We start from the raw sequence: 23697 nt of genomic DNA on the forward strand, positions 1-23697 counted from the left end.
GTTAGCGGTGGTGCGCGCTAAATAGCGTTTCAATCGGTGACGTCACTCGCTCTGAGACCTTGAAGTAGTGGTTCCCCCTTTGCTCTGCAAGGGCCGCGGCTTTTGTGAAGCGATGAGTAATGCTTCGTGAGTGTCAGTTGTTGATGTGTGCAGAGGGTCCCTGGTTCGCGCCCGGGTATGGGCGAGGGGACGGTCTAAAGTTATACTGTTACATTGGTAAATGTAAATGAGACTTTAGAAATTGTTAGTCTACTTTTCTTTAAAAATTAAAACCCATGAAATATCCAATCAATCGACAAAACACTTAAAATGTCAGAGGAGACTTTTCGCTGCATAGTGGTAGTTCCCGAAATGAGTGATTTAACCGAACATTATTCAATTTGGAGGAGAGATGAATGGAGGTCAAACGGAATGGAAGAGTGGGGTGAAGAAGGAATGGATGAATGAAAAGGATGATGGATGAATAGAGGGATGATGGATGGATGAATGAAAAGAAGGATGGATGAATTTGAGTTTGAGTTTGAGTTTATTTTATTTTTACAGGGACAGTGCACATTAATCAACATTTCAGTAAAAGTGCCGGTTTTAGCCAACCGGCTAATTTTCAACTGCAGTCCCTGGGCAGGTTATTAAAAACAATTACAATATAGACAATAGCAACATAGAACAAGCAAGACATAGCAACATAGGACAAGCAAGACGTAGCATACAGACAGAGCAACATAGAACAAGCAAGACATAGCATACAGACAGAGCAACATAGGACAAGCAAGATGTAGCATACAGACAGAGCAGCATAAAACAAAAAGCAGCAAGACAAAATTCATAAAAGCAACAAAGTGTTTCCACACCTCACAAGCTACAGACAACAGACAACATGGAGAGTGGCAACACACAGCTAGGGACCATGTTCACAAATCTGATTGACCTTTAGCCATGTCTTCAAGCATTTTGTGAAAGTGTGATATGTGGTGCAGTTATGTGTGTCTGATGGCAGTGTATTCCAGACATGGGAAGCTCTCACAGAGAATGCAGATTTACTAAAGGTGCTTTTCCTTAGGGGAACTATACAGTCACCTCTCATGGCAGACCTTGTGGATCTGCTGCCATATGTCTGGGTTTTCTGTTTAACAAAAATATTGAGTGGAGGGGGAGCCAGGCCATTGAGGATCTTGAATACAAGACATACGTCGGTGTATTGCACAAGATTTTCCCAACTCAAGAGCTCATGCTTTCTAAGGATGTGACAATGATGATGGCTATTGGGCTTCCTATCAAGCACTTTGAGAGCCTGTTTGTAGACAGACTGAATAGGTTTTAATGTTGTACAGCAAGCTTGGGCCCAACTAGTCAAGCAGTATGTTAAGTGGGGGAGTATCATAGATTTGAAGTACAGTTTTGCTACCTCTGTAGTCAAACAATTTCGTATAAATCGGAAATTAGCTAGGTTGAATTTGGTTATTTGAATTACCTTTTTCACATGCTTTTTAAAAGAGAGGTTGGAATCAAGTATGATGCCAAGGTACTTAAAATAGAGGGATGATGGAGGGATGATGGATGGATGAAAAGAAGGATGGATGAATAGAGGGATGAATAGATGGATGAATGAAAAGAATAATGAATAAAACGGGACAGGTGGACTAAAAAGTAACAATACAATAACGAGGCTATATACAGGGGGTACCGGTACCGAGTCAGTGTGGGAGGCTATATACAGGGGGTACCAGTACAGAGTCAGTGTGGAGGCTATATACAGGGGGTACTGGTACAGAGTCAATGTGGAGGCTATATACAGGGGGTACCGGTACAGAGTCAATGTGGAGGCTATATACAGGGGGTACTGGTACAGAGTCAATGTGGAGGCTATATACAGGGGGTACCAGTACAGAGTCAGTGTGGAGTCTATATACAGGGGGTACCAGTACCGAGTCAGTGTGGAGGCTATATACAGGGGGTACCAGTACCGAGTCAGTGTGTGGGGGGTACAGGTTAGTCGAGGTCATTTGTACATGAAGGTAGGGGTAAAGGTACAATACAATAATGAGGCTATATACAGGGGGGTACCAGTACAGAGTCAGTGTGGAGGCTATATACAGGGGGGTACCAGTACAGAGTCAGTGTGGAGGCTATATACAGGGGGGTACCAGTACCAAGTCAGTGTGGAGGCTATATACAGGGGGTACCAGTACCGAGTCAGTGTGTGGGGGGTACAGGTTAGTCGAGGTCATTTGTACATGGAGGTAGGGGTAAAGGGACAATACAATAATGAGGCTATATACAGGGGGGTACCAGTACCGAGTCAGTGTGGAGGCTATATACAGGGGGTACCAGTACAGAGTCAGTGTGGAGGCTATATACAGGGGGTACCAGTAGCGAGTCAGTGTGGAGGCTATATACAGGGGGTACCAGTACAGAGTCAGTGTGTGGGGGGTACAGGTTAGTCGAGGTCATTTGTACATGTCGGTAGGGGTAAAGGGACAATACAATAATGAGGCTATATACAGGGGGTACCAGTACCGAGTCAGTGTGTGGGGGGTACAGGTTAGTCGAGGTCATTTGTACATGTCGGTAGGGGTAAAGGGACAATGCAATAGTTAATAAACAGCGAGTAGCAGCAGTGTAAAAACAAAAGGGGATGATAGTCACATACACTACTGTTACTGTTATTAATACATCCTGTTGCCTTGTCACTTTATCCCTATATGCACATATCTACCTCAATTACCTCATAGTCCTGCACATGGACTCAGTACTGTACTCTATGTACTGTACTCTATATCATCTACTGCATCTTTATGTAATACATGTATCACTAGCTACTTTAAACTATGCCACTTTGTTTACATACCCTACATTACTCATCTCATATGTATATACTGTACTCGATACCATCTACCGCATCTTGCCTATGCCGCTCTGTACCATCACTCATTCATATATCTTTATGTACATATTCTTTATCCCTTTACACTTGTGTCTATAAGGTAGTCATTTTGGAATTGTTTAGGTTAGATTACTCGTTGGTTATTACTGCATTGTCGGAACTAGAAGCACAAGCATTTCGCTACACTCGCATTAACATCTGCTAACCAATGTGTATGTGACAAATACATTTGATTGATTACATTGATACATTGATCTGTTATTGTAACTTATTGTCTATTTATTACATGTGTTCTGTTTGTCTATTATTTTCTCTGCGTACTCACAGATTACTGTCCATGTAGCTCACAGATTACTGTCCATGTAGCTCACAGATTACTGTCCATGTAGCTCACAGATTACTGTCCATGTAGCTCACAGATTACTGCACCTGTACATAGCCCACCTATAATTTAGCCCAAACAACTACCTCTTTCCCAACTGTATTTCATTTTATTTATTTATTTATTTAGCTCCTTTGCACCCCATTATTTTTATTTCTATTTTGCACATTCTTCCATTGCAAAACTACCATTCCAGTGTTTTACTTGCTATATTCTATTTACTTTGCCACCATGGCCTTTTTGCCTTTACCTCCCTTCCCACCTCATTTGCTCACATTGTATATAGACTTGTTTATACTGTATTATTGACTGTATGTTTGTTTTTACTCCATGTGTAACTCTGTGTCGTTGTATCTGTCGAACTGCTTTGCTTTATCTTGGCCAGGTCGCAATTGTAAATGAGAACTTGTTCTCAACTTGCCTACCTGGTTAAATAAAGGTGTTCTCAACTAGCCTACCTGGTTAAATAAAGGTGTTCTCAACTAGCCTACCTGGTTAAATAAAGGTGTTCTCAACTAGTCTACCTGGTTAAATAAAGGTGTTCTCAACTAGCCTACCTGGTTAAATAAAGGTGTTCTCAACTAGTCTACCTGGTTAAATAAAGGTGAAATAAAATAAATAAAAATTGTTGGGATGTCAGCATTTCACTGTTAATCTACACCTGTTGTTTATGAAGCACAGTGAAAATAACATTTAGATTTGATGTGAGAAATACAGGAAGGGTAAAGAGCACTGACTTGGTGACGATGGCACGGTCCTTCCTCTGACTCTCTGTTCCAGGTTTCTCTCTCTGCACGTCTCCTTTTTTCGGCGTCTGTTTCTTCTGCTTCTTGTTGCGAGCTGCACTTATGGTCTGGCCACAGTGTTTGGGCAACAGCTAATAGGAAACATGATTAAGAGGACCACAGTGAATAAACATTTTCAGTTAAAGTGTATTCTACATTGCATTGTGAGTGACTTTACCTTCGTCTGCTATACTTCAGCACGTCAGGAGTCTAAATTAAAATAAACACCCTCACAATGTTTTCCACCAGAGAGAAAAACAACACTTTGTCATTACATCATTTCACCTTCCTCAAGAGTCATCCTTGGCCTTCAGTCGTCCAACTGGCACGCTCCTACATTAAAGCTACAACCTGGGATTTGTTTTTGTCAATGGCTAGATATCTAGAATTGAAATGACCATTGAACAGTCTCCCAGATCCATTTGGTTTATAATCTTTATAGGGCGTCTGTAGTGACTACAGGAGTGTTATAATATCATTTAAAAAATACTGTCGATTGACTGCATCAGTCTTATAGTTAATTAGTTGTGTGACCTGTACACTTCCCCCAGATTCCTGGTCATCGAGGTTGCATATCACACACACACACACACACACACACACACACACCTGGTCATTGAGGTTGCATATCTCGAACACACACACACACACCTGGTCATTGAGGTTGCATATCTCACACACACACACACACACCTGGTCATTGAGGTTGCACTGTTCGCTACAGATCTCTAAGATGACGGAGCTGGTCTGTTTGGCAATCTCCTCCAGGAAGGTCACACACAGACGCAGACTCCTCTTCTCAACAGCCTCCGTCTAGACACAGACAAGACAAGACACAGACAATATACAAGACACAGAGTTATCCCAACACTAAATCACTGATACTCAGAGAGAGTTTGTATTTGAGTTTCTCTGGTTGATGGAGATGTTTTACTCACTGGTTAAATTATTAGGGCCAGGAGTTTATCCTGACCATACCTGGAAACACTGGGTCAAACTACCCAGAACATGTTCATGGAAAAACTCCTGGCCCTAATTCTGAAAAATATCAATATCAACCTTGATATTTTTCAGAATTAGGGCCAGGAGTTTTTCTATGAACCTGTTCTGGGTAGTTATATATATATATATATATATGCAATAAAATGCAAATGAATTACTTAAAAATCATACAATGTGATTTCCTGGATTTTTGTTTTAGATATTGTCTCTCACAATTGAAGTGGACCTATGATAAAAATTACAGACCTCTACATGCTTTGTAAGTAGGAAAACCTGCAAAATCAGCAGTGTATCAAATACTTGTTCTCCCCACTGTATGAATGTATGTATGTATATGTATATATATATATGAAATAGTACAGCTGAATTTAAATAACCTTGATATTTAAATATACCATAAGTGGAATATATATATTCTACTTATGATTTAACCTATTCCAGTAGTATTTAATTTAACCTATTCCAGTAGTATATGATTTAACCTATTCCAGTAGTATATAGTAGATTTGGTTCCGATAGTGTCTGGGTACTGACCTCTTCTGGACAGAGCGGATGGACAGTCTGGTTGAAGTGGGAGCAGGCCAGAGGGAAAGACATGAGGTAGCGCTGCATAGAAACCTCCTCGCTGCTCTGAGAGAACATCTTCTCAAACACCCGCGGGTAGAAGCTGGATTACAAACACAGTCATATTTCATTAGGAGGGAAGGGTTAACACACACACACACACCATGTGGTCTACGAAGGGAACAGGGTGCCATTTTGGATGCAACAATGGTATTACATATATCAGTTCCAGCCTTCATTGGCCCAGACGATGTTTTAGGGGCGGAGCTAGACCAACGTGTTGGTTTAAGACATACATATTTCCACTGAATTCATCAATGATAAGAGTTGTTCTGTTCGTTTAATACATGTGTGGGCCCCAGTCCCTAGAACAGGGTTCCCTAAAAGGCTGCCCGCGGGAGATATTTGTGTGTGTGTATATATATATCAAAACTATGAAATAACACATTTGGAATCATGTAGTACATTTGACTGGTACTGAGATTATATATATATATATATATATATACACATACACATATATATATATCCTCCAATTTGAAGGGCTGTCCACATACTTTTGCATATATATATATGAGTGTATATTGAAATGATATATATATATATATATACACACACACACACACACACACACACACACACACACACCTATATATCTCATTACCAGTCAAAAGTACTACATGATTCCATTTGTGTTATTTCATAGTTTTGATGTCTTCACTATTATTGTCAAGGTAGAAAATAGTAAAAATAAAGAAAAAGCCTTGAAATCTTTTTTTAAAAGCCTTCCAATTTGAAGGGGTGTCCACATACTTTTGTATATATATATATATAGAGAGAGAGAGAGTATATTGAAATGGTATATATCACATTTATGTTCTTGGACATTGAAGACTGTAAAATCCCCAGGTAATGAGCTCAAAGTGATTTTAATTTAGGAAATATATTCCCAAGTACTGTATTTTCATGCATAAACAGAGAAGCATATGTAAACGTATCCCAATGTAATCGGCCCGCAGCTGAATGTAAATTGGGGACCCCTGCCATAGACCCTATTGGGGACGCCTGCCATAGACCCTATTGGGGACCCCTACCATAGACCCTATTGGGGACCCCTACCATAGACCCTATTGGGGACCCCTGCCAGAGACCCTATTGGGGACCCCTGCCATAGACCCTATTGGGGACCCCTGCCATAGACCCTATTGGGGACCCCTACCATAGACCCTATTGGGGACCCCTACCATAGACCCTATTGGGGACCCCTGCCAGAGACCCTATTGGGGACCCCTGCCATAGACCCTATTGGGGACCCCTGCCATAGACCCTATTGGGGACCCCTACCATAGACCCTATTGGGGACCCCTACCATAGACCCTATTGGGGACGCCTACCATAGACCCTATTGGGGACCCCTACCATAGACCCTATTGGGGACCCCTACCATAGACCCTATTGGGGACCCCTGCCATAGACCCTATTGGGGACCCCTACCATAGACCCTATTGGGGACCCCTGCCATAGACCCTATTGGGGACCCCTACCAGAGACCCTATTGGGGACCCCTGCCAGAGACCCTATTGGGGACCCCTGCCATAGACCCTATTGGGGACCCCTACCATAGACCCTATTGGGGACCCCTACCATAGACCCTATTGGGGACCCCTACCATAGACCCTATTGGGGACGCCTACCATAGACCCTATTGGGGACCCCTACCATAGACCCTATTGGGGACCCCTACCATAGACCCTATTGGGGACCCCTGCCATAGACCCTATTGGGGACCCCTACCATAGACCCTATTGGGGACCCCTGCCATAGACCCTATTGGGGACCCCTACCAGAGACCCTATTGGGGACCCCTACCATAGACCCTATTGGGGACCCCTGCCAGAGACCCTATTGGGGACCCCTACCATAGACCCTATTGGGGACCCCTGCCATAGACCCTATTGGGGACCCCTACCATAGACCCTATTGGGGACCCCTACCATAGACCCTATTGGGGACCCCTACCATAGACCCTATTGGGGACCCCTACCATAGACCCTATTGGGGACCCCTACCAGAGACCCTATTGGGGACCCCTACCATAGACCCTATTGGGGACCCCTACCAGAGACCCTATTGGGGACCCCTACCATAGACCCTATTGGGGACCCCTACCATAGACCCTATTGGGGACCCCTACCATAGACCCTATTGGGGACCCCTACCATAGACCCTATTGGGGACCCCTGCCATAGACCCTATTGGGGACCCCTACCAGAGACCCTATTGGGGACCCCTACCATAGACCCTATTGGGGACCCCTACCAGAGACCCTATTGGGGACCCCTACCAGAGACCCTATTGGGGACCCCTGCCATAGACCCTATTGGGGACCCCTACCAGAGACCCTATTGGGGACCCCTACCAGAGACCCTATTGGGGACCCCTACCATAGACCCTATTGGGGACCCCTACCATAGACCCTATTGGGGACCCCTACCAGAGACCCTATTGGGGACCCCTACCATAGACCCTATTGGGGACCCCTACCATAGACCCTATTGGGGACCCCTACCAGAGACCCTATTGGGGACCCCTACCATAGACCCTATTGGGGACCCCTGCCAGAGACCCTATTGGGGACCCCTACCATAGACCCTATTGGGGACCCCTGCCATAGACCCTATTGGGGACCCCTACCATAGACCCTATTGGGGACCCCTACCATAGACCCTATTGGGGACCCCTACCATAGACCCTATTGGGGACCCCTACCAGAGACCCTATTGGGGACCCCTACCATAGACCCTATTGGGGACCCCTACCAGAGACCCTATTGGGGACCCCTACCAGAGACCCTATTGGGGACCCCTGCCAGAGACCCTATTGGGGACCCCTGCCAGAGACCCTTTTGGGGACCCCTACCATAGACCCTATTGGGGACCCCTGCCATAGACCCTATTGGGGACCCCTGCCAGAGACCCTATTGGGGACCCCTGCCATAGACCCTATTGGGGACCCCTGCCAGAGACCCTATTGGGGACCCCTGCCATAGACCCTATTGGGGACCCCTGCCATAGACCCTATTGGGGACCCCTACCATAGACCCTATTGGGGACCCCTACCATAGACCCTATTGGGGACCCCTGCCAGAGACCCTATTGGGGACCCCTACCATAGACCCTATTGGGGACCCCTACCATCGACCCTATTGGGGACCCCTGCCAGAGACCCTATTGGGGACCCCTGCCATAGACCCTATTGGGGACCCCTGCCATAGACCCTATTGGGGACCCCTACCATAGACCCTATTGGGGACCCCTACCATAGACCCTATTGGGGACCCCTGCCAGAGACCCTATTGGGGACCCCTGCCATAGACCCTATTGGGGACCCCTGCCATAGACCCTATTGGGGACAACCTACCATAGACCCTATTGGGGACCCCTACCATAGACCCTATTGGGGACGCCTACCATAGACCCTATTGGGGACCCCTACCATAGACCCTATTGGGGACCCCTACCATAGACCCTATTGGGGACCCCTGCCATAGACCCTATTGGGGACCCCTACCATAGACCCTATTGGGGACCCCTGCCATAGACCCTATTGGGGACCCCTACCAGAGACCCTATTGGGGACCCCTACCATAGACCCTATTGGGGACCCCTGCCAGAGACCCTATTGGGGACCCCTACCATAGACCCTATTGGGGACCCCTGCCATAGACCCTATTGGGGACCCCTACCATAGACCCTATTGGGGACCCCTACCATAGACCCTATTGGGGACCCCTACCATAGACCCTATTGGGGACCCCTACCAGAGACCCTATTGGGGACCCCTACCATAGACCCTATTGGGGACCCCTACCATAGACCCTATTGGGGACCCCTACCATAGACCCTATTGGGGACCCCTACCAGAGACCCTATTGGGGACCCCTACCATAGACCCTATTGGGGACCCCTACCATAGACCCTATTGGGGACCCCTACCATAGACCCTATTGGGGACCCCTACCAGAGACCCTATTGGGGACCCCTACCAGAGACCCTATTGGGGACCCCTGCCATAGACCCTATTGGGGACCCCTACCAGAGACCCTATTGGGGACCCCTACCAGAGACCCTATTGGGGACCCCTACCATAGACCCTATTGGGGACCCCTACCATAGACCCTATTGGGGACCCCTACCAGAGACCCTATTGGGGACCCCTACCATAGACCCTATTGGGGACCCCTACCATAGACCCTATTGGGGACCCCTACCAGAGACCCTATTGGGGACCCCTACCATAGACCCTATTGGGGACCCCTGCCAGAGACCCTATTGGGGACCCCTACCATAGACCCTATTGGGGACCCCTGCCATAGACCCTATTGGGGACCCCTACCATAGACCCTATTGGGGACCCCTACCATAGACCCTATTGGGGACCCCTACCAGAGACCCTATTGGGGACCCCTACCATAGACCCTATTGGGGACCCCTACCATAGACCCTATTGGGGACCCCTACCATAGACCCTATTGGGGACCCCTACCAGAGACCCTATTGGGGACCCCTACCATAGACCCTATTGGGGACCCCTACCATAGACCCTATTGGGGACCCCTACCATAGACCCTATTGGGGACCCCTACCAGAGACCCTATTGGGGACCCCTACCAGAGACCCTATTGGGGACCCTACCAGAGACCCTATTGGGGACCCCTACCAGAGACCCTATTGGGGACCCCTACCATAGACCCTATTGGGGACCCCTACCATAGACCCTATTGGGGACCCCTACCAGAGACCCTATTGGGGACCCCTACCATAGACCCTATTGGGGACCCCTACCATAGACCCTATTGGGGACCCCTACCATAGACCCTATTGGGGACCCCTACCATAGACCCTATTGGGGACCCCTACCAGAGACCCTATTGGGGACCCCTACCAGAGACCCTATTGGGGACCCCTACCAGAGACCCTATTGGGGACCCCTACCAGAGACCCTATTGGGGACCCCTACCATAGACCCTATTGGGGACCCCTACCATAGACCCTATTGGGGACCCCTACCAGAGACCCTATTGGGGACCCCTACCAGAGACCCTATTGGGGACCCCTACCAGAGACCCTATTGGGGACCCCTACCAGAGACCCTATTGGGGACCCCTACCAGAGACCCTATTGGGGACCCCTACCAGAGACCCTATTGGGGACCCCTACCATAGACCCTATTGGGGACCCCTACCATAGACCCTATTGGGGACCCCTACCAGAGACCCTATTGGGGACCCCTACCAGAGACCCTATTGGGGACCCCTACCAGAGACCCTATTGACCCTATTGGGGACCCCTACCAGAGACCCTATTGGGGACCCCTACCATAGACCCTATTGGGGACCCCTACCAGAGACCCTATTGGGGACCCCTACCAGAGACCCTATTGGGGACCCCTACCAGAGACCCTATTGGGGACCCCTACCATAGACCCTATTGGGGACCCCTGCCAGAGACCCTATTGGGGACCCCTACCATAGACCCTATTGGGGACCCCTACCATAGACCCTATTGGGGACCCCTACCATAGACCCTATTGGGGACCCCTACCATAGACCCTATTGGGGACCCCTACCAGAGACCCTATTGGGGACCCCTACCATAGACCCTATTGGGGACCCCTACCAGAGACCCTATTGGGGACCCCTACCAGAGACCCTATTGGGGACCCCTACCATAGACCCTATTGGGGACCCCTACCATAGACCCTATTGGGGACCCCTACCATAGACCCTATTGGGGACCCCTACCATAGACCCTATTGGGGACCCCTCCATAGACCCTATTGGGGACCCCTACCATAGACCCTATTGGGGACCCCTACCATAGACCCTATTGGGGACCCCTACCAGAGACCCTATTGGGGACCCCTACCATAGACCCTATTGGGGACCCCTACCATAGACCCTATTGGGGACCCCTACCATAGACCCTATTGGGGACCCCTACCATAGACCCTATTGGGGACCCCTACCATAGACCCTATTGGGGACCCCTACCATAGACCCTATTGGGGACCCCTACCAGAGACCCTATTGGGGACCCCTACCAGAGACCCTATTGGGGACCCCTACCAGAGACCCTATGCACATCATGTACAGTAGATAATTTGTCTATGCTGTAATATCTTGGACTAGGTCATTGGCAAGGTAGACTTATTGCCATATTGCTTTTATCCAATCACGTCTGATCTACAGAAGTACCAAGGGACGAGGGGAGTAGTGGGGGTAGGAGCTAGAGGGGTAGGGTCTAGTGGGGTAGGGACTAGTGGGGGTAGGGATGATATGGACTAGGGTTTAGTGGGGGTAGAAAATATTGGGGGTAGGGCCTAGCTGGGGTAGTGACTAGCGGGGTTAGGGACTAGCTGGGGTAGTGACTAGCGGGGTTAGGGACTAGCGGGGTAGTGACTAGTGGGGTAGTGACTAGCGGGGTGGTGACTAGCGGGGTTAGGGACTAGCTGGGGTAGTGACTAGCGGGGTAGTGACTAGCGGGGTAGTGACTAGCGGGGTAGCGACTAGCGGGGTAGTGACTAGCGGGGTAGCGACTAGCGGGGTAGCGACTAGCGGGGTAGCGACTAGCAGGGTTAGGGACTAGCTGGGGTAGTGACTAGCGGGGTAGCGACTATATGGACTAAGATTTAGTGGGGGTAGAAACTATTGGGGGGTAGGGACTAGCTGGGGTAGCGACTAGTGGGGGTAGCGACTAGCGGGGGTAGTGACTAGCGGGGGTAGTGACTTGCGGGGGTAGCGACTAGCTGAGGTAGTGACTAGCGGGGGTAGCGACTAGCTGGGGTAGCGACTAGCGGGGGTAGCGACTAGAGGGGGTAGCGACTAGAGGGGGTAGCGACTAGAGGGGGTAGCAACTAGAGGGGGTAGCGACAAGAGGGGGTAGCGACTTGAGGGGGTAGCCACTAGAGGGGGTAGCCACTAGAGGGGGTAGCGACTAGAGGGGGTAGCGACTAGTGAAGCGGTATTCAAACTTTCTCAGTGGGAAACTTTTTTTTCTCCACCAGAATTTCCCCGCTGCAATTCCCCCATGACGCCTCAAGAAGTCGCAACCCTTAGACTTTTAATACCACTGGTGTAGAGGATGGGTTTTTTCTATGGGGCCCATGGGGGAGCAGACTGACCAGAGAATGGAGAGATCTGAGGTTTCGTGAAGCATCTCCTGCACGTTGTCCAACATCTTGGTGTGGAATTGGGTCATGTTCATCACTTTAGCCAGGTCTGGGTATTCCTTGAGGGAGAGTGGGGCCTTGGATACACTGGTGTAGGCCTGTAACATGAGACAGCACAGACATCTTGATACACTGGAACAGTGTAGGCTTATAACATGGAACAGTGTGTTCACAGTGTAGGCTCATAACATGGAACAGTGTGTTCACAGTGTAGGCTTATAACATAGAACAGTGTGTTCACAGTGCAGGCTCATAACATGGAACAGTGTGTGGTAGATGTAAAGTATTTCTAGGGTAAGTGAAGTACCATACCTGTAATCTTAACCAGTCCAGTCTCAGAGCCCTGAAGTCAAACTCCTCTCCGTTTTCCACTGTTGAAGGACATTTTATCTTTATTTAACTTGGCAAGTCAGTTAAGAACAAATTCTTATTCACAATGACGGCCTAGGAACAGTGGGTTAACTGCCTTGTTCAGGGGCAGAACGACAGATTGTTACAGATTGTAGGACCATGCATTAGATATGAATTCTAGATTTCAGATACATTTTGTTTACCTTGCTTGATAGTCAGTGCAGACAGGGTTGAGACAAATGATGTCATCAGGACTGATTCCTCTTCTGGACAGACATACATATTCTACAGGACAGAATAGTCAAAACAGTAATAGAAGCAACGTCCTCTGGGACAAATGCTTTCTCAGACTAAAAACAACATATACAGTATGATGATAAGTCACAATTATTTCGGTCCGCTCTGAAATAATAAAAGGCCCAAGAGTAGATCCTTGAGGCATACCACATTGTATTGTGTCTCTATTCAATTCAAGTTTCAAACAGTAAGCCCCCACCCCCCGCAGCGTGCCCGGCAGGTAATGGCCTCCTGGTCTTTGGAGGAGATTAGGGAAAGAACATCCTGGACTTGAGACGACATAATGGCAGGAGACAAGAGCCCCCCCCCCCCCGCCCCCCAGTACCTGCATGGTGTCGTTGAGGAGCAGGGCATCAAACTGGGCCAGGTACTGGACATGGTAGCGTTGTACCACACGGCTATACTTAGTCATCAGGGTCCTCAACCTCTCCATGTAGAACAGGAGTTCAGCCATCTGCCTGCAACACACACATATAAAACTAGCAACTACTGTATCAACAGTAGAACTATACAGTACATTAACTAGTGACTACTGTATCAACAGTAGAACTATACAGTACATTAACTAGTGACTACTGTATCAACAGTAGAACTATACAGTACATTAACTAGTGACTACTGTATCAACAGTAGAACTATACAGTACATTAACTAGTGACTACTGTATCAACAGTAAAACTATACAGTACATTAACTAGTGACTACTGTATCAACAGTAAAACTATACAGTACATAAACTAGTGACTACTGTATCAACAGTAGAACTATACAGTACATAAACTAGTGACTACTGTATCAACAGTAGAACTATACAGTACATTAACTAGTGACTACTGTATCAACAGTAAAACTATACAGTACATAAACTAGTGACTACTGTATCAACAGTAAAACTATACAGTACATAAACTAGTGACTACTGTATCAACAGTAGAACTATACAGTACATTAACTAGTGACTATTGTGTCAACAGTAAAACTATACAGTACATAAACTAGTGACTACTGTATCAACAGTAAAACTATACAGTACATAAACTAGTGACTACTGTATCAACAGTAAAACTATACAGTACATAAACTAGTGACTATTGTGTCAACAGTAGAACTATACAGTACATAAACTAGTGACTACTGTGTCAACAGTCCGACTTTCCTGTGCTTTAACAGCCAGATACAGTAGCTGTTGTATAAGCTTCTACTTCATTGTTTCGTTGTGTGACTTGAATGCTAATGTTAGGTGCAACTTGCAAAACTTTAAATGTACAGGAGAGCCACTTGAAACAAACATATTCTTCATGCATTCTGCTCAGCATGCTAATAATGGTACTGTATGTATTTATGGCTGATATTGGAGATTGATAGAAAGTGGCATGGCAGGAGGGTCTGCTGTGGTGCGAGGGTCTGCTGTGGTGAGAGGGTCTGCTGTGGTGAGAGGGTCTGCTGTGGTTAGAGGGTCTGCTGTGGTGAGAGGGTCTGCTGTGGTGAGAGGGTCTGCTGTGGTTAGAGGGTCTGCTGTGGTTAGAGGGTCTGTTGTGGTTAGACGGTCTGCTGTGGTGAGAGGGTCTGCTGTGGTTAGAGGGTCTGTTGTGGTTAGAGGGTCTGCTGTGGTGAGAGGGTCTGTTGTGGTTAGAGGGTCTGCTGTGGTGAGAGGGTCTGCTGTGGTGAGAGGGTCTGCTGTGGTGAGAGGGTCTGCTGTGGTTAGAGGGTCTGCTGTGGTGAGAGGGTCTGCTGTGGTGAGAGGGTCTGCTGTGGTTAGAGGGTCTGCTGTGGTTAGAGGGTCTGTTGTGGTTAGAGGGTCTGCTGTGGTGAGAGGGTCTGCTGTGGTTAGAGGGTCTGCTGTGGTTAGAGGGTCTGCTGTGGTGAGAGGGTCTGTTGTGGTTAGAGGGTCTGCTGTGGTGAGAGGGTCTGCTGTGGTTAGAGGGTCTGCTGTGGTTAGAGGGTCTGCTGTGGTGAGAGGGTCTGCTGTGGTTAGAGGGTCTGCTGTGGTTAGAGGGTCTGCTGTGGTGAGAGGGTCTGCTGTGGTTAGAGGGTCTGCTGTGGTTAGAGGGTCTGCTGTGGTGAGAGGGTCTGCTGTGTGTCTAACTTCAAACGTACGAGTCTACGTAGTCCTCTGGAGTCTTGGTCTTGGGAATATTCTCTGAATATCTGACGAGCCACAGGACCTCGTCACGGGAAAATGACAGAGCCATGAAGACAAACAACACCTTAGGGATGGATTGACATTAAGAGAAAAAAAATATGAATATTTTGCAAAAGACACATCACTGTTTGACCATATTCATTTACTGAACATGGAGAGCTTTGTCTGTTCAGTATTGTATAGAATGAGAGCTCAATGCCAGTAATGTAATGTAATACATCTCTGATGATAATGTCCAAACATACAGGGAAGCTGAACATGCAATATTGGCACTATTAGCCAGATGAACTAAATGAGGTTATGTACCTTGGGTCCCAGAAGTCCAGGTTCATCCTCCAGGACTTTGACCAACTCCTTCAAGGCATTCCTCAGGAAACCTCTCCTCTCTCTGTGCATGGCTCCACTGACATACATATGACAACGCACATAGTTATCTATATTCTTGACTTGAACTGTTAATCATATGGTGGCCATGGTTGCTGGTTCAAATCCGTCTCGAAGGACCATGAAAAAGAGTGCTACTTGGGCTACATGTTAAATGGGAGACCATTCAACCAATTGGTGGCGCTATCTGAAGCAGGTCCATCATTTCAGGCTCAGTTTGAGTTAAAAAAATAAAAGGTTTTACACACAAGCAGATAACTCACCTGTTGACTATAACATGCTCGCGACATTCTTTGATATCGGCGATACGCTTACTGTACCTGTCACAACGAAACGAGGAAGAGCTATCAGTAAGATTATAGTTCAGTACGGTACACATTACCAGACAGGGCCTCTCCCAACAGCATCTTAGCGCCACCAACATAATTCAATTACACCCTTTGTAGGAGCATTGTTAAATATGCTAACCAGCAATGTTTTTTTTGTTGTCTACAAGAGCATTTGGGAACCAGGGTATGGAATATTGGAAACCAGAGCTCAGAACATTGGGAAACAGGGCCCAGAACATTGGGAACCAGGGCCCAGAACATTGGGAACCGGGGCCCAGAACATTGGGAACTGGGGCCCAGAACATTGGGAACCGGGGCCCAGAACATTGGGAACCGGGGCCCAGAACATTGGGAACCAGGGCCCAGAACATTGGGAACCGGGGCCCAGAACATTGGGAACCAGGGCCCAGAACATTGGGAACCAGGGCCCAGAACATTGGGAACCAGGGCCCAGAACATTGGGAACTAGAATCAGCTTGACACCCAGTCCAATCACTCTGAGGACAGAGTATAAATGTCATAATAATGTCGTACCCTTTCAGGCCATCGAAGTAGTCCTCTGTGATCTTATGGATGTTGATTGTCTCATCCCTGATGATGGTGAGATAAAGGCCGCTGCGGAGGGCCATCTTCCACAACTCCTGAGATGACTGGTTGGTGTTCAGACTGCTATGACACAGCAGGTAACCCACTGGAGGAGAGGAGAGATCAACGTGAATAGAGTTCAACCACTGAAGTCTTTTCGTTTTTCACAAGGTAGCCTAGACTGAGTCTGAAGATAATAACTAGCACTCACAAAGGATCCATCGCTCCATCACCTCTAAGGACAAGTACTCACAGGCCATCTGTGGGGAAACACAAGTTAGTCATTTAATTAGTTAATCATAAGTCATCAATAGTCGTCTCTGATTATTTTACAGATGTCCTGTGAATTATTGTACTTTATGATAACACAAGACATGCTGACGTTCACACGTGGCTGTTACAGGTTCACACGCTAACTTCTCCTAAAGGTATTTATTTCCAGACACAATACTCAATACAAAATATAGTATGTGCCATGATATTAGGTATACACTGTGTGTTTGTGTAGTGGTCTCTGTTTCTTGGCTGAAGTTTTGAATCCCACATGAAGAGAACCACGGGGCACAGAGACTAACACAGAACACTATGGTACAAAGACACCAGTGGCTGCCTTTGAAATCAGCAGACGGGACATTCTAGGGAGGGGGGAGAGAGGATGAGAGGAGAGAGAGGGGAGAGAGGAGGAGAGGACAGAAGAGGAAAATAAAATAGAAAAAGTGAAGAGAAGAGAAGATAAGAAAACAGAAGATAAGAGATGAAGAGAAAGGAAAACAGATTAGAGTAGAAAAGGGGAAAGGACACAAGTCTCACAGTGTCACAGCAGGCAGGGTCCAAAGGAGAGGGAGAGGAGAGGAGAGGAGAGGAGAGGAGAGGAGAGGAGAGGAGAGGAGAGGAGAGGAGAGGAGAGGAGAGGAGAGGAGAGGAGAGGAGAGGAGAGGAGAGGAGAGGAGAGGAGAGGAGAGGAGAGGAGAGGAGAGGAGAGGAGAGGAGAGGAGGAGAGGAGAGGAGAGGGGGGAGAGGAGAGGAGAGAGGGAGAGAGGAGAGGAGAGATGAGGGGGAGAGAGGAGAGGAGAGGGGGAGAGAGGAGAGAAGAAGAGGGGGAGAGAGGAGAGGAGAGAAGAGGGGGAGAGAGGAGAGGAGAGGAGAGAAGAGAAGAGGGGGAGAGGAGAGAAGAGGGGGGAGAGGGGAGGAGAGAAGAAGAGGGAGAGAGAGGAGAGAAGAGAAGAGGGGGAGAGGAGAGAAGAGAAGATGGGGAGAGAGAAGAGAAGAAGAGGGGGAGAGAGAAGAGAAGAAGAGGGGGAGAGAGGAGAGGGGAGAAGAGGGGAAAAGGTGAGAGGGGAGGAGAGAAGAGAAGATAAGAAAACAGAAGATAAGAGATGAAGAGAAAAGAAAACAGATTAGATTAGAAAAGGGGAAAGGACAAAAGTCTCACAGTGTCACAGCAGGCAGGGTCCAAAGGAGAGGAGAGGAGAGGAGAGGAGAGGAGAGGAGAGGAGAGGAGAGGAGAGGAGAGGAGAGGAGAGGAGAGGAGAGGAGAGGAGAGGAGAGGAGAGGAGAGGAGAGGAGAGGAGAGGAGAGGAGAGGAGAGGAGAGGAGAGGAGAGGAGAGGAGAGGAGAGGAGAGGAGAGGAGAGGGGGAGAGGAGAGGAGAGAGGGAGAGAGGAGAGGAGAGAAGAGGGGAGAGAGGAGAGGAGAGGAGAGAAGAGAAGAGGGGGAGAGGAGAGAAGAGGGGGGAGAGGGGAGGAGAGAAGAAGAGGGAGAGAGAGGAGAGAAGAGAAGAGGGGAGAGGAGAGAAGAGAAGATGGGGAGAGAGAAGAGAAGAAGAGGGGGAGAGAGAAGAGAAGAAGAGGGGGAGAGAGGAGAGGAGAGAAGAGGGGGGAGAGGGGAGGAGAGAAGAAGAGGGAGAGAGAGGAGAGGAGAGAAGAGAAGAGGGGGAGAGGAGAGAAGAGAAGATGGGGAGAGAGAAGAGAAGAAGAGGGGGAGAGAGGAGAGGAGAGAAGAGGGGAAAAGGTGAGAGGGGAGGAGAGAAGAGGGGGAGAGAGGAGAGAAGAGGGGGAAAGGTGAGAGGGGAGGAGAGAAGAGGGGGAGAGAGAAGAGAAGAAGAGGGAGAGAGAGGGCAGTCTCACGGTGTCGCAGCAGGCAGGGTCCAGCATGGAGGCAGGTGCGCTGAGGAGACTGAGGAGCTGAGCGCTGCGCCACTGTTCTGCAGGAAGGTTCCTCCTGGGATACAACATCTGTAGGGACAGGAGGGCCTCCGTCACACCCTGGGAAGAGAGGGGGAAGGAGGGAGAGGGTGGGAGCGAGAGGGTGGGAGGGAGAGAGGGAGAGCTCCGTGAAAGAGTTGTAAAGCCGAATATCAGTCAAAATCATGACCACCATTGGTTTTCAGGAATAATGACCCACTCTAACATTTACAGTCGTTTTCAATGTACAGTTAACATTACCCTAGAGAATATACAATCGTGAATATACCCTAGTGCAGTGGTCACCACCCGGTTGATCTTCAAGCCAACAGTAAAGGCTGTGTTATAAAGGCTTACGTTCATTTTATTGTGTTGCGCTTTATGTGGTAAATGCGCTTTATGTGGTAAATGCGCTTTATGTGGTAAATCCGCTTTATTCAGAAGCCCTGTGCATCGGGTAAACACAGTGTTGCCATTGTGAACCATTTCAATTTGTCTGAAACTACCTGGTGAACTAGGAGATCTGTGGCTAAATCGAGTTTGCCTACTGCGCTGGCCAATCGGATAGCTCAAATCACCGTGCCTACAGAACTTCCATGACCCCGGCCACAGCGGTGTTTGATACTAGCCTACGTAAGATTTAATAACGTTTTAAAACCCCTGACCACAGAAAGACTGTCAAAGAATACAGCAAAGCGTTATTGTAAATAATAATAATAATTCCTCACTGTCAACACTGTCTTTAGTCAACATTATTACAAAACATAAAACGTGCTTCTCTCTACTTCCAGTCCCACTGCAGCTGCAATGAATGAGTAGCCAAGTGTATCGTCAGCCTCGCGTGTTTAAATATTACTGGCAGCTCATCGTGTCTATTTTAATATCGAGGAGTATTTCACTTTCTCTAGTCAAAGGAACAACATGAATTGTGCATGAGGCAGATTCGGTGCGACTTTGGTGTCCCCAAGGAGAGAGCAGGGACGGTGAGAGGCGGATCCTCTGCTGTTTTCTCCCTCCCTGCGCTAAGACTAATGCTGTGTTCAAAACAACTGAGAACTCAGAAATCTATGACTTCCGATTTCAGTGCGCGTTCAAGACAACATTTAAAAGTACATTTTTTAAAAACGAGATCCGACTGGGATTTTTTTTTTTTGAACGGTCATCCAACTCGGAATCTCTGACGTCTTTGTGAATTGAATATGTGAATATGCAATTGACAATTACCTTAGTGTGAGGGCCGAATTCCTCAGTCAGTTTCTTAATGGGCTGTTCATACTCCATAAACATCTGAGCCAGGCGCGGGTATGCAGGGTCACTGGAGGATCAAACAAACAATCAATCAATCATGACTTAGTCAAATCAACCACACATTTTTATTTTATTTTACCTTTATTTAACCAGGCAAGTCAGTTAAGAACACATTCTTATTTTCAATGACGGCCTGGGAACAGTGGGTTAACTGCCTGTTCAGAGGCAGAACGACAGATTTGTACCTTGTCAGCTCGGGGGATTGAACTCGCAACCTTCCGGTTACTAGTCCGACGCTCTAACCACTAGGCTACGCTGCCGCCCCACATTCATGCACGTATACACATACACTGCCATGTACAGGACCAACTCATGCCAACATCAATATCATGTGGTACCAACTCATGCCAACATCAATATCATGTGGTGCCAACTCATGCCAACATCAATATCATGTGGTGCCACTGCCATGTACAGTACCAACTCATGCCAACATCAATATTATGTGGTACCAACTCATGCCAACATCAATATCATGTGTTACCACTTCCATGTACAGTACCAACTCATGCCAACATCAATATCATGTGGTACCACTTCCATGTACAGTACCAACTCATGCCAACATCAATATCATGTGGTACCAACTCATGCCAACATCAATATCATGTGGTACCACTTCCATGTACAGTACCAACTCATGCCAACATCAATATCATGTGGTACCAACTCATGCCAACATCAATATCATGTGGTACCACTGCCATGTACAGTACCAACTCATGCCAACATCAATATCATGTGGTACCAACTCATGCCAACATCAATATCATGCGGTACCACTGCCATGTACAGTACCAACTCATGCCAACATCAATATCATGTGGTACCACTGCCATGTACAGTACCAACTCATGCCAACATCAATATCATGTGGTACCACTGCCATGTACAGTACCAACTCATGGCAACATCAATATCATGTGGTACCACTGCCATGTACAGTACCAACTCATGCCAACATCAATATCATGTGGTACCAACTATGCCAACATCAATATCATGTGGTGCCACTTCCATGTACAGTACCAACTCATGCCAACATCAATATCATGTGGTACCAACTCATGCCAACATCAATATCATGTTGTACCAACTCATGCCAACATCAATATCATGTGGTACCAACTCATGCCAACATCAATATCATGTGGTACCAACACATGCCAACATCAATATCATGTGGTGCCACTTCCATGTACAGTACCAACTCATGCCAACATCAATATCATGTGGTACCAACACATGCCAACATCAATATCATGTGGTGCCACTTCCATGTACAGTACCAACTCATGCCAACATCAATATCATGTGGTACCAACTCATGCCAACATCAATATCATGTGGTGCCACTTCCATGTACAGTACCAACTCATGCCAACATCAATATCATGTGGTACCAACTCATGCCAACATCAATATCATGTGGTACCAACTCATGCCAACATCAATATCATGTGGTGCCACTTCCATGTACAGGACCAACTCATGCCAACATCAATATCATGTGGTACCACTGCCATGTACAGGACCAACTCATGCCAACATCAATATCATGTGGTACCAATGCCATGTACAGGACCAACTCATGCCAACATCAATATCATGTGGTACCAACTCATGCCAACATCAATATCATGTGGTACCAACTCATGCCAACATCAATATCATGTGGTGTCACTTCCATGTACTGTACCAACTCATGCCAACATCAATATCATGTGGTACCAACTCATGCCAACATCAATATCATGTTGTACCAACTCATGCCAACATCAATATCATGTGGTACCACTGCCATGTACAGGACCAACTCATGCCAACATCAATATCATGTGGTACCAACTCATGCCAACATCAATATCATGCGGTACCACTGCCATGTACAGTACCAACTCATGCCAACATCAATATCATGTGGTACCACTGCCATGTACAGTACCAACTCATGCCAACATCAATATCATGTGGTACCAACTATGCCAACATCAATATCATGTGGTGCCACTTCCATGTACAGTACCAACTATTGCCAACATCAATATCATGTGGTACCAACTCATGCCAACATCAATATCATGTGGTACCACTGCCATGTACAGTACCAACTCATGCCAACATCAATATCATGTGGTACCACTGCCATGTACAGTACCAACTCATGCCAACATCAATATCATGTGGTACCAACTCATGCCAACATCAATATCATGTGGTACCAACTATGCCAACATCAATATCATGTGGTGCCACTTCCATGTACAGTACCAACTCATGCCAACATCAATATCATGTGGTACCAACTCATGCCAACATCAATATCATGTTGTACCAACTCATGCCAACATCAATATCATGTGGTACCAACTCATGCCAACATCAATATCATGTGGTACCAACTCATGCCAACATCAATATCATGTGGTGCCACTTCCATGTACAGTACCAACTCATGCCAACATCAATATCATGTGGTACCAACTCATGCCAACATCAATATCATGTGGTGCCACTTCAATGTACAGTACCAACTCATGCCAACATCAATATCATGTGGTACCAACTCATGCCAACATCAATATCATGCGGTACCACTGCCATGTACAGTACCAACTCATGCCAACATCAATATCATGTGGTACCACTGCCATGTACAGTACCAACTCATGCCAACATCAATATCATGTGGTACCAACTATGCCAACATCAATATCATGTGGTGCCACTTCCATGTACAGTACCAACTCATGCCAACATCAATATCATGTGGTACCAACTCATGCCAACATCAATATCATGCGGTACCACTGCCATGTACAGTACCAACTCATGCCAACATCAATATCATGTGGTACCACTGCCATGTACAGTACCAACTCATGCCAACATCAATATCATGTGGTACCAACTATGCCAACATCAATATCATGTGGTACCACTGCCATGTACAGTACCAACTCATGCCAACATCAATATCATGTGGTACCACTGCCATGTACAGTACCAACTCATGCCAACATCAATATCATGTGGTACCACTGCCATGTACAGTACCAACTCATGCCAACATCAATATCATGTGGTACCAACTCATGCCAACATCAATATCATGTGGTACCAACTATGCCAACATCAATATCATGTGGTGCCACTTCCATGTACAGTACCAACTCATGCCAACATCAATATCATGTGGTACCAACTCATGCCAACATCAATATCATGTTGTACCAACTCATGCCAACATCAATATCATGTGGTACCAACT

At 47.1% G+C, this 23697-nt stretch overlaps 1 protein-coding gene across 13 annotated transcripts in view; it reads right to left on the reverse strand.

Annotated features, from left to right (window-relative positions):
- nckap1l (NCK associated protein 1 like) overlaps positions 1-23697 on the reverse strand; it is a 59571-nt gene that overhangs the window by 22643 nt on the left and 13231 nt on the right. For all 13 annotated transcript variants that reach the window (XR_004209623.1, XR_004209617.1, XR_004209645.1 and 10 more), the window contains exons 6-19: positions 20343-20433; positions 19062-19199; positions 17148-17196; positions 16886-17042; positions 16286-16342; positions 15945-16041; positions 15593-15702; positions 13821-13953; positions 13402-13483; positions 13160-13218; positions 12800-12945; positions 5588-5720; positions 4745-4864; positions 4004-4143 (exon numbers count right to left, since the gene is read on the reverse strand). Coding sequence is in view for 7 of the 13 variants with exons in the window: in XM_031822307.1 (XP_031678167.1) it covers positions 4004-4143; positions 4745-4864; positions 5588-5720; positions 12800-12945; positions 13160-13218; positions 13402-13483; positions 13821-13953; positions 15593-15702; positions 15945-16041; positions 16286-16342; positions 16886-17042; positions 17148-17196; positions 19062-19199; positions 20343-20433 (1512 nt within the window). In the remaining 6 variants the exon portion in view is untranslated. The remainder of the gene's footprint in view (positions 1-4003; positions 4144-4744; positions 4865-5587; positions 5721-12799; positions 12946-13159; positions 13219-13401; positions 13484-13820; positions 13954-15592; positions 15703-15944; positions 16042-16285; positions 16343-16885; positions 17043-17147; positions 17197-19061; positions 19200-20342; positions 20434-23697) is intronic.

The sequence above is a fragment of the Oncorhynchus kisutch genome, linkage group LG1 (assembly GCF_002021735.2).
Source record: "Oncorhynchus kisutch isolate 150728-3 linkage group LG1, Okis_V2, whole genome shotgun sequence".
Taxonomy (NCBI): Eukaryota; Metazoa; Chordata; class Actinopteri; order Salmoniformes; family Salmonidae; genus Oncorhynchus; species Oncorhynchus kisutch.